The 14,435-nt window shown below is 54.6% G+C and overlaps 1 protein-coding gene across 2 annotated transcripts in view; it reads right to left on the minus strand.

Moving 5' to 3' along the window:
- Positions 1–14,435, minus strand: part of COL23A1 (collagen type XXIII alpha 1 chain) — a 306,121-nt gene that overhangs the window by 2,951 nt on the left and 288,735 nt on the right. For both annotated transcript variants that reach the window (XM_081136445.1, XM_081136444.1), the window contains 18 exons: positions 14,108–14,143; positions 13,675–13,701; positions 13,036–13,062; positions 12,519–12,572; positions 11,912–11,974; positions 11,467–11,511; positions 9,974–10,051; positions 8,092–8,145; positions 7,414–7,458; positions 6,479–6,568; positions 5,347–5,409; positions 4,956–5,012; positions 4,681–4,707; positions 3,611–3,673; positions 3,473–3,526; positions 3,255–3,281; positions 830–883; positions 479–565 (listed from right to left, as the gene is read on the minus strand). In XM_081136445.1, coding sequence (XP_080992571.1) covers positions 479–565; positions 830–883; positions 3,255–3,281; positions 3,473–3,526; positions 3,611–3,673; positions 4,681–4,707; positions 4,956–5,012; positions 5,347–5,409; positions 6,479–6,568; positions 7,414–7,458; positions 8,092–8,145; positions 9,974–10,051; positions 11,467–11,511; positions 11,912–11,974; positions 12,519–12,572; positions 13,036–13,062; positions 13,675–13,701; positions 14,108–14,143 — 951 coding nt within the window. The remainder of the gene's footprint in view (positions 1–478; positions 566–829; positions 884–3,254; positions 3,282–3,472; positions 3,527–3,610; positions 3,674–4,680; positions 4,708–4,955; positions 5,013–5,346; positions 5,410–6,478; positions 6,569–7,413; positions 7,459–8,091; positions 8,146–9,973; positions 10,052–11,466; positions 11,512–11,911; positions 11,975–12,518; positions 12,573–13,035; positions 13,063–13,674; positions 13,702–14,107; positions 14,144–14,435) is intronic.

Here is a 14,435-nt window from a genome sequence, read left to right on the forward strand (position 1 = left end):
ACTGGGTCAGGTGGGCCATTAGGGGCTGTGGTGACAGAGCAGGAAAGAAGGCTGTGGCGGCAGGAAGGGAGGGGTCTGGGGAACTTGGGGACAGCATTGGTCCATCCAGAGCAGAAAAAGCCTCCTCCCAGATGGAACAGACGCCCAGAGACATAAGGGTGGTCCCACCGTCCTTTATGAACAAGGAAGCAGAGTAAAGAGGGGCAGTGACCCCAGGAAGCAGACTCTGCCCCTGGCTGGCTCTCCCTCTCTATAGAGCAAGTGGGTCTTCCAAGCTGCACCCATGGTGGGGTCAAGACTAGAGCAAGAGGACCCTCTGTGATGGGTGTGATAGTGATGGTGGCCCTGGCCGTGTAGGCAACCCAGGCAGGGCCAGCGTGGCCTCTGGGACCTGCAGCTGAGCTCTGAGGACAGGGAAGGTGCTGGCAGTAGGCGGCAAAGACGTTGGCTGGGTGTCCCCTCCTGTTCTGACACGTACCACAGGGCAGGGCTGGTCCAGGCCTGGGGGTCCCGGCTCACCCTTCTGGCCCTTCATTCCTTTCCGGCCGGGGATGCCTCGCTCCCCCTGCACAAGAAGGAAGATGGGGTGTCACCATGGCTGCCATGCCCAGGATGTCTCCAGCACCTCTGAGAGGTGGGCCTGGGGCTGGCAGCCACTCTGCCCTGCGACCCCCATCCCAGCCTCCATCTGCCCACCCCGCCGCCTCTCTCTGCCTGTTTCTTGCCTCCCACGTCCTTTCCACCTCTTCCCTCCTCTTCACCGCCTCCCTCCTTCTGTTCTCTTGTCCCATCTCTCCAGCTGCCTCCACTTTCTCTCGGCCTATCCCACCTTCTCTCCACGCTCGCTCCGGTCGCCTTTCTCTCCTCGGGGTCCAGGGAAACCCTGACAAAGGGATTAAAGGTTAAACCTGAAAATGAGGTTTGAGGTTTGCTCCCCTTATCTGCCCATCTCTACCCCCTCCCTCCATATTTGTGGTACAAGCTGGCCCAGCCCCAACTCCTAGGTGACATATGCTGGGTACAGGCTGATTTAGGGAAATGCACGCCTTAGGACTCCAGCACTGCTTCCTCTGAAGTAGAACACTGTTGGGTCGGTGGATGGAAGCCCCAGGCAGAATCTCTGGCAAAGGGCCTTCCCTTATGTCATAGTCTGATGCAGCTGGCATGGTCCCAGACTTGGCTGAGGACAGAGACCCAAGAAACATAGAAGTTTATGTTACCATCTTTGGCAGACCAAAAATGATGACCTCTGTTCTCTGGCCTTGGTTCAAACTCTTGTATATCCCATCCATCTATCCATCCATTTGTCTATCTGTCTATCCATCGAATCAACATTTCTAAACATCTAGTAGGAACTGGGCTGTGGCCTGGATACTGGGCACAGAGAAACAGATTTGATGTGTTTCCTCTTGAATTTATTATATGGTTTATTTTCTATATCTTATGATGTTTTGACATCTTAAAAATCTTGCTGACTGGGGAGAGGCTGTCCCTCCCAGAACTAGCCAGTTCTTAAGAGATGGCAAAGGGCTAGTCTGGGATGCAAACCAGCCAATCCCCCAGCCACCCCCTTTATCTACCTCTCACACACCAGAACAATATTCCCCCTGTCTGAAATTGTCCCACGGCCAGATAGCAGGCAACTAGAGGCCACCCTTATAGCTGAAGCCTGCTGGAATTATTCAAACTGGCCAACCCTAATCTATTTCCCCTGCTCTGCCTTGCCTTTCATGCAGAAAATCCAATAAAAGCTCTGACCTAGGCTTTCTCTGCTCCTTTCTGCCTCCAGACCAAACCTGGTGCTTCTCCATGTGACCCTTCATGCCCTTCTCTTGGGAAATATAAGTAATAAATTCTTTGAAAGGCATTGACCTCTCTGTGTCATCACTCAGTCACCTCCATAAATTAAAACCCTATGGGTACAAATGTGACATTTATCTCACAGTCTAACGTGGCAGGCAGTGGCGTGCAGAAGATGATGGTCAGTGCTCAGTGACAAAGGAGTGAACCAATGTCATGGGGTCCCAGGGACAGGGGCTGTTCTGTCCAGGTGGAAGATCAGGGAAGGCTTCTGAGCAGACTCCCCATTTCAGCTGGGCCTGGAGGATTGGGTGCCCGCAGTTTGCCAGATAGGACAGGTGGGTGTGGTTTTGTGATGGCACTCTAAGCTCCAGGCCTCCCAGGAGGCAGCTGTGGCCATGGCGTCTTTAGCTCTGCCCTGACTACTTCCCTGGGTCCAGACGTCATCTTCTCCTGACCTTTCTCAATGATGGAACATGGCCTCCCCCAGTCAGAAACTCAGGTTAGAGTTCTTCCTTTTCCTTGTCTGCAGTTGCTCTTCAATGTGACATTTCCTCCTTAAAGTCTAGGGTGGATACCATAAGCCCTGCAGCCTTGTATCTGGTTACCATTTCCCTTCCAAGAGGTACTTTATTTTCCTGGGACCCCCCCTCCTTTCTCACACTTCATTGATTTCACCCCCAGCTCCTGGATGGAGCATGTGATCAGGCCTGGCCAACTGGGGCACTGCATTTCTCTCACCACGTGATATTTCAGCATTGACCCAACTGGGGCCAATGAGAGCTGATGAGACTTTTTCTAAGAGTAGAGAGTGAGACAAATAGTCTTTCTCCAGAATTTGGGCTGGAGAGATGCAGGCCTGGAGCTATTGGCTCTATCTCATCACGTGGAACTGGAATGACGCCTCTACAGAGGAATCAGAGACAAGAGGGGGTGAGAGGCTGGGTTGTGTTGTTACACTTGAGCCCTAGATCCATGTGCTGTGCCTTTGGATTTTTCAGTTATGAATCAGTTTAAGTCAGTTTAAGTTGTGTTTTCTGTCTCTTGCAACCAACAGATACTTGATCCAGTCAACAAAGGGCTAATATTTCCCCTCCTCTCCTTCCCACAATACTTCCTTAGCTGAAGCCTCATCATTTCTCATTAGGATATTGCAACAGGCTCCTTACTGCTCTTCCCACTTCCCTCCTCCAATGCATCATCCATCCATTATCTATTCATCCATCCATCCATCCATCCATCCATCCATCCATCCATCCATACGTGAAGCACCTATTCTGGGCTGTGCATTGGACTTGGCCCTGGGGACGTAGGGGAAACCAGGCAGTTGTAGTCCCAGCCCTGGGAAAGGGAGTTACATGACAGCCCCCCAAAACAGGTTACTGTATGTCCAGCAAGAGGGCAGAAGCTACACACAGGAGGGGCCTGATCACAGTGAATGGTGAGATACTTACATCTAGTCCTGGCTCTCCGGGTCTGCCCTGAGGAGAGAAGAGAAGGTGTGAGGGAGCTGGGAAAGGGTACTGGGAGCATAGCTGCTGGGAATTTCAGTCCTGTAAGTTGTCCACAAGCCTGAACTCTGGCCCTGAAGTGCAGGGGTTGAACCCCCAAGGCTGAGTGACACTACAGATGTGCAGCCATAGTTGGGGGGCCATTAAAGAAAGGTGGTTACCTTCTCTCCTTTGGTTCCTGGCAGTCCAATAAGGCCTAGTGGGCCAGCTGGCCCCTGGATGAAAAAGGAATGAATTAAGATGCATGATCGTTACAGGAATTAGCACCTTTAAGGACAAACAAGGCTCGTGACACTCACAGGCAGGCCGCTGGGGCCTCTCTCCCCTGACTCGCCCTTCTCTCCCTTTGCTCCATCCAAGCCCTGGAAGTGAAGGAGGGACACCAGTCAGGGGAAAGGGGTCAGACAGATGGAAGGACAGGAAATCTTGGGGCCTGTGGGGGCCTAGGTACACAGGACAGAGGGACAGACTCCAGGCTCTGACAGGTCTGGCCCGGCTTCCTTGTGCAAATAATCAGAATGAGCTTCGGGTGTGAGCATTTTACCTTTTCCTGTGCATGGGCTCCCTCAGTACTCATGGTAGGTGGTTGTGGTCACACTGATTTCACAGATAAAGAAAGAGAGGCACAGAGGGGGCAGGGATAGGACCAGCTGCACTGCAAGTAGCAGGACTTGCCAACTGAGTTTCTGAGCTCTAGCCTTGGATCCGCCCCTGACAGCATCTGCCTCTTCTAAACACGATTTGGGGAGGCCTTGGGACAAAGAGAACCAGAAGCAGCACATCTAGTCAGCCACATGCTCGTCCCACTCAGCTCTGGGAGTCCATGACTCCGAGTCCCCAATTTGGCCTCTGAGCTGGGGATGCAGAGTAGTGCGCTCCCTCAGGGTAGGGCAGGCAGTGTGGCCAGCTGGCCTCCCCATCTGCGTGGCTCCCAGGGCAGGGCACACGGGCAGGCCGCACTCATGGCTTTAATTTAAGAGCCGAGTTCACAACATTATGTAATACACACCAAACCCAAGACTTTGTGTCAAGGCTGTGGGCAGTTGAGAGACAGATGTGCATGTTGGGGGCATAAGGAGATGGGGTAATGAAGGGAGAGGTGCAGAGAAAGGGGAGACACACAGCGAGGAGGGAAAAGTGGACTGGGGGCTGGGCAGCAGGAGAAGGGGAAAGAACAGAGCCCCAAGTGTGGGCATGAAGGGGCACCAGTCCTAGGGGACTCAGGATATTCAGGCCCTAGGAATGTGCAGGGCTGGTCTGAGGCCAAGCACGGGGCCCTCACTTGGCCCATTAGCAAGGCTTTCTGGAACTGTCCAGGCTGTGGGTCTGTAGCAAGTAGGAGGGTTTTCATCCACACCCTAGAACTCACCTTGGGACCCTGGATTCCCTGAAGGCCCTGGAGGAGGAGGAGAGAGCAGATCAGGACCAGGGCCCTCTCGTAGTGGTCACGAAGGCTTGCAGGCCACTCACTGGCCCCTGTGGCCTTGACTTTTGGGGCTTCCCAAGCCCAGATCCTGGCTCTGCCCTCCTTGCCTGACATGTCCCCTCCCCGCCAGGGAATTCTGTCCTTCCCCTGTCACAGCTCCTGGGCCTGGGACCACCACCCTTTTCGTATCCCAGCTGCTTCAAGCCAAACATTCTTACCATGGGGCCTGGGGGGCCAGGAGGGCCAGGGGGCCCTGGCTCCACTATGATCTGGGCCTAAGAAAGGGTCAGAAGTGGACTAGTTACAAATTGCTTTGTCATTCCCTCACCCACCCACACTTGAGCTCATGGGATGCTGCAGGCTCAAGCACTCCCTGGGCACCAGGCCCTGAGCCATTGCTTCTCGCCCCCCACCATCTGGTGGGGGGCCCAGCGCTGGCCTTTGGGTTCTCAGATGGGCCTTAGGTGGGGGGTACAACCCGAGGTTCCCCCTCCCCTGCTACCCTGTGTTTGGTCAGGCCAGGTGCCCCTGCTATGCCAAGACTTGGGGTCCCAGCTGGCCTAGGCTGGGCATTGCGGGGAGACCCTGGTCCTCAGCAGTCCCTCTTACCAGGCTCTCTGGTAGGCTGTCAGATGCTGGCTCTCCCTTCTCCCCCTTGGGGCCGTGGGCACCCTGTAGGACAGGATGGCCTTGAGCCCTTTCTGTCCATCACCAGATCACCACCCATGGTGATCAGTACCTTCCCTTACCTCTCCCATAAGGCTTCCGGCAGCAGAGACTTGTCAGGTTGGCCTCTGCTTCTTAAAATAGTTTTCCCCAGAGCCAGGCCAGTTGAGCACTGACCCATGACCCAGGAGATCCCGGTTCGATTTCCGGTCAGGGTGAATGCCCAGGGTTTCAGGCTCAATCCCCAGTTGGGGGCATGCTGGAGGCAGCCAATCAATGACTTTCTCGTCATTTATGTTTCTGTCTCTCTCTCTCTCTCCCTCTCCCTTCCTCTCTCTGAAGTCAATAAAGATATATTAAAAAAAAAAGTTTTCCCTAGACCAGTGGATATTTAGAAAGCATAGTGACAGCAGTACACATTGTAGTTTTCCTGTGGGGCAGGAGGGTGACCAGGGGCTCTGAAGCACCTGGGCTCAACCCCAGCACTGCCTCTCTAGCTGAGTGAGCCTTACAGATGGACAGTGGACATGAAGCGGTGGCAGCTGGTAGCTGCTTAACCTGTCAGCTCTTCCAACCCATCCATGCCAAGACCAATGATCAAAATGACAATGATGGTGACAGCAGGTATTTATTGCATGCCAGCCACCATTCTCAGGCCTGTTTGTGTCCCCTCACAGGAGTGGGAAATTACCACCCCCAGTTTAGAGGTGGGGAAGCCAAGGCCCAGAGGGGTTGCGTTGCTTGTGCAGGGTTCTAGTCAGTAAGAAATGAAGCAGGATGCAAACTCAGGCAGCCAGAGCTGAGGTCTAACCACAGCCAACTCACTTTCACCGGGCAGGGCCTCCTTATTTCACTTTTACAGAGGCCTCGGGAGATAGGTAGTAGGTCCTTCTACCAGGGGAGGAAATGGGGCTCAGGGAGTCTGAGCAGTATGGGCTGGGAGTCAGAGCTTCCTTTCAAAGGCCCTGTGGGCCTGGGCTGGACTGAGACTTTAGGGCCCCAGCCGCCAGCAGGCACACATTTACTTTGGGACCCACATGGGCCAAGTAGGGTGGGACCCCACACAGCCACCTACCGGGAGGCCAGACAGGCCCATTTCGCCTGCTTCCCCTTTGGGTCCAGTTGGCCCAGCCTCTCCTGGGTCTCCTTTTGGTCCTTTGGGACCCTGAAAGCCACACAAACAAGGGGTTAGTGGAGTTCAGCAGGCATTCTCCCTTCTCCCACTCTCACAGGTCCCCAGAGCTTTTTCAGGCCAGGCCAGTCCCCCACTTCCACATTGTGGGGCCCCTGACTCCAGCCCAGGTGGCAAATGCATTGAGGGGCCTGGACAGAGACAGGGCTGGGGCACCCCAACAACCTGCCTCACTGCACACAGGAGTGCAGGGTGGGGTGGGGGTGGAGGGAGTGGAGCAGGTGGGACCCAGTAGCCATGAGGGGGCACTAACCCTGTGCTCACTTCTCAGGAGCCAGTGATGGGAGCTCCCAACCCCTACAACCAACCAGCCATCTACACAGTCACCTTCCAGCCACCGCATTCCCTCGCTCAACCAATTGTGTAACATCCACAATGTGCCACACACTAGGGACCCAGCGCTACAGACACACCCACAAATGTCAAGTGACACTTATGGACACTTGGTGTGTATGTAGGACCACACATGTATATATGCACAATAATACTAATAATGACAGTAATGCTATTAGCTAACATTCCAAGACTCTCTCCTACATGGCACCGGGCACTGCTCTAAGCATTTTCCGTACACAGAGTAATTTAACCCTCATGGCAGCCGTTACCACCCTCACCTGTGGGTGGGAAGCAGAGGCTGCCAGAAAGCAAGCAGCTTGCCCAAGGCTTAAGGGCAGAATCAAGATTTGCACACAGGTGGCACATTTTGTTTTCCAACTCTGTATACACACACACCCATACGTACACACGTGCTCACATACACACACACACAGCATGACACCTGGCACCAGCATCACCAAGAAAATGAAAGGTTCAGAGACCTTTTCTCCATCAATTCCAGGGGCACCGGGCAATCCGAGCTCACCCTGGAAGGAAATAGACAGCAAGAGGGTAGTTATGGTGTCCCATGGCCCCTGAAAGGGATCTGTGACTGGCTGCCTCCCTGAACCAGTGCGCTGTTCCTGGTTGAGTCCCTGCTGTTAGACCTCCAGGAATTTGCCCACTGGGTGCCCAGCATGGTACCAGGAGCTGGCCACCTCTACTCCTCCATGCCCTCAGCCCCTACAGGCAGATGTAGCCCAGGGCTATAATCTATAGGCAGGTAGGTTACATTTTGGAAGCTGAGGCTCCGAGGGTTAAATGACCTGATTCAGGCCACACAGCCCAGGTACACTGGTGGAACCAGACCCTGTCTGATTTTACAGGTGGGCAGGCATAATGATGCATACAGGCCATAGGAACGGCCATGTCATTGATGGGACTTAGTGATGTCATGAGGGGCCAATTTATGGGTTTCAAAGTGTGAATCAAGCTTCCCAGGGCATAGTGTAACTAGGGCTGGGAAGAAGGCATCCTGCTTGGTTAGGAAGTAGCTCCTTCCTCTGAGCCTCCAGAGGCCAGGCTGGGAGACAAGCAGAGAGGGCACAGCAGAGAGGAGAGGGGAGGTGGACTCTGGAGACAACGGGCTTGAGGGGCCATGCAGCTGCATGCATACTGACCTTGGCTCCAGGGATTCCTGGTGGCCCTGGGGGTCCTGGTGGGCCGGGAGGACCCTGTGTGCAAAAGTCAGGCCAGTTAGGCAAGGCCTCCCCCTCACTGCCGGTCCACCTCTTTCACCCTGGGGGTCACGTCCCTGTTTAGCTGGGCTGCAGCAGGGTCAAGGGACCTTATGCAGCCCGATTCCCACCCAGCCCCATGTCTTGAAGGACTCCTGGAAGAAGACACCAACCATCAGGTAAGATACCGCAGTGTCCACTGCGGTGGAGAGCCCAGAATCCCTCTGCCCTCACAACTTGTTTTCCCAAAGTCTAGATTGCTTCACAACACTGCCCTGCTCAAGATCCTGCAGTTGCTTCCTATTGCCTCTAGAAGCTGGCATTTAATGCCAGCCCAAACTGTATCCCGAACAATGGCTCAGCACTGCCTTCTCTATTTCTGTGACCTCTCTGACCATCAGCTCTGTTGCCTGTTGTCTCCTGGCCCTGGGTCACACAGGTAGGGGATGGCATCTTTAGTCTCTAGGTCTGATTCCACTCCCAAGATACTATCTTTTTTTAAAAAAAATAAAAAAATGTTTTCATTGATTTTTGAGAGAGAGGAAGGGAGAGGGAGAGAGAGATTGAAACATCAATGCACCTACATCCAATGGCTGCCTCCCGCATGCCCCCTGCTGGGGATCGAGCCCACAACCTAGGCATGTGCCCTGACAGAATCAAATCTATGACCTCTTGGTGCATGGGTCGATGCTCAACCATTGAGCCACACCTGCCGGGCAACAAGCTGCTATCTTGACCTAGGCTTCCAGAAAGCTACCTGCTCACCATGGCTCATCATCACCCCCAAACTCATATCCCCTCCCAAAGGCAGCACCCCATCCAGCCCCTCAGCCCCAAAAGTTCCAGTCTTTGCCCCTCTAACTCCTCTCACCAACCCGCTCCCTTCTTGTAGCAGCTCCATTGAGATGTCCCCAGTCTTACTATCTTCCTTCATTCCATCCACCCTCTTCTAGGCCCACACTCAGCACCTACCTTCCCAGTAACCTGCCTGCCTCCAGATGTCCCCACACCCACTTTTGTTCAACTTCCACACCATTCTTCAATATGAGTTTTTTAGCATTGCCCCTCTGTTCATGAACCGGTATGGCTGCCTGCTGTCCATCCAATGGAGTCATCATTCCAGTCTGGCAGCCAACATTTACTTCCTGCCTCCCTGTACTCCTCCCATGCAGCTCCTAGACAGCCTGGGACACACCATGCTTGTACACGCCCTTGGGCCACGGCACACCACGCCACACCATGCAGGCCTGCGGCGGGCCACAGTTACCATCAGCTTGTACTTCTCTGAGGCCTGTGGGAAATAACTGGGATTGAAGCTCAGGTGGGGTAAGGTGCTGTCCAGTCTGGTTTCTGATGACTGTCCCTCCCTCACCCTAGCTCCCTTCCCTGGCACCCAATCTCTCTTCCACTGGTTATGGGTCCCAAGTTTGCTGGGCAGGGCTCACAGGTTACATATCTCCTGAGGCTCTGGGGCAGGCTTTGCCACTCTCCTCCACCCTCAGCGATCATTAGAAGACCTAGCCCTTTAGTCTGAGTTCCCTGGGAAGGCCCCAGGAAGCCCTGCTGGGACTGGACACCAGGAAATACTCTGCCCCTGCCCCTTTTTGCTTTGGCCTGTCGGGAGCTCGGGGCCCCATGAGCCACATTCATAGCAGCTCTCTCAGTATCATGTTTGGTCTCAACACAACACCTGGTGAAGTTGGGGCCTCTGTACTAAGCTGCCTCTGGACCCTTGTGTACAGAGTATGGGATTAATACACAAAGTGAGTGGTTATCCCCTTAGGAAATGAACAGCAAGGCGCATCTGGTCCACCAGGAACGCTACCTTAAGGGCATCCAAGATCCTGCCATCGTAGTCAATCACCACCGTGTCTCCTTGCTCACCCTTGAGGCCCTGGGGACCCTGAGGCAGGAAGAAGAGGAAGGTTTCAGGGAGGAGCTATGTTGGTGGGTGAAGTGGTAGCTGCCTCTGTATCTCAAAGAACTGAGTAACTGGGGCCATACGCAGTCCTGGGTGCCGCCTCCGCTGTAACCTGCAGGGCCCAGCACGGCTGGCCCTCAGCTCAGATCTGGTCCCCTTGCATTCACTTTGCACTGGCACCCAGGCTCACTGGTAAAACACTATAGGAGCCAAGCGGGGTGCATTGAGGGAAAGGGGGCCTGGGGCCAACTGAGGAACATACCCCACCTGATCTAGAGGTGGCAGCAATTGGCTTTCATGTGGGAACTGAGGCCACTACGGCCCCATCCCTGAATTCTTTAGGGAAAGTGGAAAGCCTAATTTTGATGTGAAGTTCTTCAGGTTTTTAAATGCTGGCAAACAAATATGCACAAACACAAACACAAAGACATCTAAACCCTCCAAGACACTATGTACGCCTGTGCCTTGGTTTTCCAACCTCTGGTAGAGGCTGCACACACCATGCACTGACATGTCCACTCGTTTCTGGTAGGAGCACACACCCACTCAAGCTTATGGCCACGGGTATGCGTGTCTGCACATGCACCTGTCCACACAGGTGAGCGCATGGCTGCTGGCCCCTCCCCTCCCCTCTGCACCTCCACTCCCCACCTGGGCACCTCTCTGCTTGGAGAAGAGTGAGAGGCCAGGGGCACTTTGGTTCAGGCCTGTGGCCAGCCCCTTGCCTTGGATGGAGAGACCCAGGCCATCCTTGCTGGCTGCCTCCATGGTTGGTTTACATTGAATTCCCACACTTGGTGCTTAATCAAATTCCTGGCCACCTGCAACCCCTGGCTGTGGGCTTAGGCCTGGTTTCTGGAGGAGGAAACCAGCCTCCAGGAGCATGAGGAGATATGATTGCTCGAGGCCACAGATCAGAGAACAGGATCTGGGGTGTCAGCCTAAAGGTGTGCTGACAGGGATTGGTCACAGAAAGTCTGGGACCTTGGGACCAGCTGGAATCACTGTGCTCCTTCCTGGTGACAGGAATGAACCTTGACATGGGGCTGGGAGAAAGGCCAGGACCCCCAACATGGGTAGTGTTAATGCCATATGTGACAATCAAGGGTCTATGTGTGAATTTGCCAAGAGAAGAGTCTTGAAAGGCAAACACTCCCCTGGGGAGAGAGGAGCAAGAGGGGAGAGGTCGGGCTCTTATTGTCACACATCCATATTTGAACATTTTACCAAAAGTATGTATTATGAAATTAAAAATGAAAAAAAAATCACTAATGAATTATTACAAAAAAAGTCAGTTTCTGGAGCCACACTGCCCCTCTAGGGCCTTTGGGGACAGGGACTTATAAAGGAACAGGCCCCTGGATTCTCTTCTGGGAGCTGGAGGAGAGACGGCTTACCCGCAGCCCTGCTGCTCCATCGGCTCCTCGCTGGCCAGGCTCCCCCTGTGGAGACAACATGGTTGCGGCCAGGTGTGCACAGCCAAGCCAAAGGTCCCTCACCCCCTCCAGTCTCCTCTTCCCCAAAGGGCGTGAGGCCTCACGCATGTGACTGCAGAACCCTCCTATGACCCCATGTTGAGTAGAGATAGGCCACCGAGGCCCAAGAGCCCAAGGTTACATGGTGCCTTAGCCTCGGAGCTCACCCAGACCCTCTGCCACCTGCCCCCAGGTCAGCCTCTGATTGCCAGTCCAACAAGACCCGAGACTCAAGACCCAAGGATCCAGGTCCTCCAGGGACTCGCCACTTAAAAAGGCAAATTGGAGGCGAACCACATCTCCTCCTCATGACAGGGGCTGCTCTGAACTGGGCCTGCAAAGCCGAAGCAGCGTGCTGCAAAGTCACCTTTGGCCCTGGGGCACCATCCACGCCGTTCTCTCCCCTCGGCCCCATGCTCCCTGGCTCGCCCTGCAACAGAAATTCCCCATGAGCATGAGCAAGGGCAGGTTAGGGGCTCCCTGGGTCTGCTGGCTTCTACAGTAGTTCCAGGAGAACACTGCTGAGCCCACCTGCAGAGGATGGACCTCAAGGCTCTCCCAGTCCAGGGGACTCAGGACCATAGCCACCTTCTGTGCTGAGTTTTGGTGCATAGTTGGGGAAGCTCAGGGCCTCAAGAGACATTTTGGAGGAAGGCTGGCTAGGATTTGGTGGCTGTCATGAAGGGTTAGGGGAACCAGAATGACTTCACTTCCTGGCCTGGGGACAGGGCAGAGAGTGGGAGCACCTAAGATGGGAAGCAGAGGAATTTAGAGTGTGAGGGAGATAGATAGCCTGTGTGAGGGGCCAGGCCCGTTGATGAGTGGGACCCAGGGCCTTCCTGCTGCCTCTCTGGCCTGTCCTGGCATCAGCTGTGCCCCCACCATGTGAAAGGGCCAGGAGGGGCCTCACCAGGCAGATGGAACCGTGGGTGATGGGAGGCAGGAGGAGCTCAGGGGGAGGTATAGGTACCTACCTTGGGCCCCGGAGGTCCAGGGAACCCTGGCTGGCTTGGTGTCCCATCATCCCCCTGAGGAGAGAGGTAGGAGAAGGTCGCTCTGGGCCAGTGGTTCCTAGGCTTGAGTGCGCTCAGCATCACTTAAGACTGCTTGGACAGAGCATGGCCCACCCCCAGTGCCTGTTTTGGTGGGTCTGGGTTAGACCCTGAACATGCTTGTCTAACAAGCCCCCAATAGCGCCAATAGGCTGGTCTTGGGACCACACTTTAAGAACCACTGTCCTGGACCCTGAAGTGGGAAAAATTTTGATGTGCTTGAGGAAAGGAAAGAAGGAGTGAGTGAGTGAGTGAACGAGCAAATGAATGAGATGCTGGCTTCAGAGACATACCCACAGTGAGGACTCGGGTTTGCCGAGGAACAGGGCACCTTTCTTATGGGTAGTCCCCATTTCCACCCCGTGCCCAGTCCCTGCCCTTCTCTCCAGCCCATTCCCACCCCCCCGCCGAGAAGCCCCTCCACAGGCCCCCCCCTCACCTTCTTTCCAGGGATGCCGGGCTCACCCTGAGAGTCAGACAGCAGGGGTGCAAGAAAAAAGTCAGAGACATTGAGCTGCCTGCTCCTTTGGAGAAGTGGACCCGTGATCCGGGCCCAGCACAGCCCAGAGACCCCAGCCCCTCAGAGAGGACCACATGCATGGTGGGGCTGACAGTCTTGGACTCTACTCCTAACCTGGTCCCTTCCAAGCTGAATTACCTTAGGCAAGCCATTGCTCTTAAAAGCCGGGATATGATGCCCCCAGCCTCAGAGGGCCTCAGAGGGTCACTGGGAGATCAGAGGGAATGCATAAAAGGCCCCTGGCTCACAGCTAAGTGGAGTTCCTTTCCCACCCTTTCCTCCTGTGCAGTCTGGGGCTCCAGCTCCTAGAGGGAGGACCAGAGCCTGCTTTCCCACACAGCAGGCATTGCTCAAGGAGGGAAGAAAGAATGCTGACATCTGAAAGGACAACTTGGTGTGAAGGTAAGGCTGAAAAGGTTTATCCTGCACCCATTTGACAGGTGAGTAAATTGAGGCCCAGAGAGATGCAGTAACTCGCCCAAGGTCACAGAACTCAGTCTCCTAACCCTGCTGCCTGGGCTTCAATGGGGATGGGGACAGGGATTGAGGAACACTCACCTTGGGCCCTGGGGGTCCCTTTGGGCCCTGGAACAAGAGAAGAGAAGGTATTAAAGGTGAGACTGGAGGTTACTCCTCTCTGTCCTTATCAGCCCCATTTTACAAAGGGCAACACCAAGTCCCAGGGAGGAGGAGACAGGGCTGTCGCTGGAACCGGCCTGTTCCAGGCCTCGTGTCTTGGACAGCTTCTCATCAGATCTCAAACAGTGATAAGTGGACTGCAGGCTCCCTCCCAAGGTTTCAGGGCTGTGAGAATTCTGCTGGGGTTGGAGGCCTGGTCATCCCTTCCCACTGCTGGTAGGGCCAAGAGCTCAGGTGTGTGCACATGTACAGCAGCACACACAACCTGAGTGTGTGTGTGCGGGAGAGGAGCTTCTGGTCCTGGAACCACGGTTCTGCCAGCTTAGGCCTTTGAAATGCTCTGGGTACTGACCGTCTCACCGTCTTGTCCAGCTTCTCCTTTTGGACCCTAAGGGCACATAGAGGAAAGCGATGAGGGGATGCAGGGACCTTACAGTTAGTTGAGCCCACAGCTCTTGCTGGACCCTGGGCTGGGCTCCAAGCATGTTTTGCTCATTTCAGCCTCATCAAACCCTGACAAGTAGGTGTCACTGTCCTCACTTCACAGGTGAGAAAGTTTAGGCTCAGGGAGTTATGTGCCTAATGGGACAAAGAATGTATGAGCCAATTGAGTAGCTGCCCCGAGAGGGGACAAGGCCTGGTGACAGTTTGGTGGAGCGGCTGGCTTCACATCAGAGCAG

The sequence above is a fragment of the Miniopterus schreibersii genome (assembly GCF_964146895.1).
Source record: "Miniopterus schreibersii genome assembly, chromosome: 4".
Classification (NCBI taxonomy): domain Eukaryota; kingdom Metazoa; phylum Chordata; class Mammalia; order Chiroptera; family Miniopteridae; genus Miniopterus; species Miniopterus schreibersii.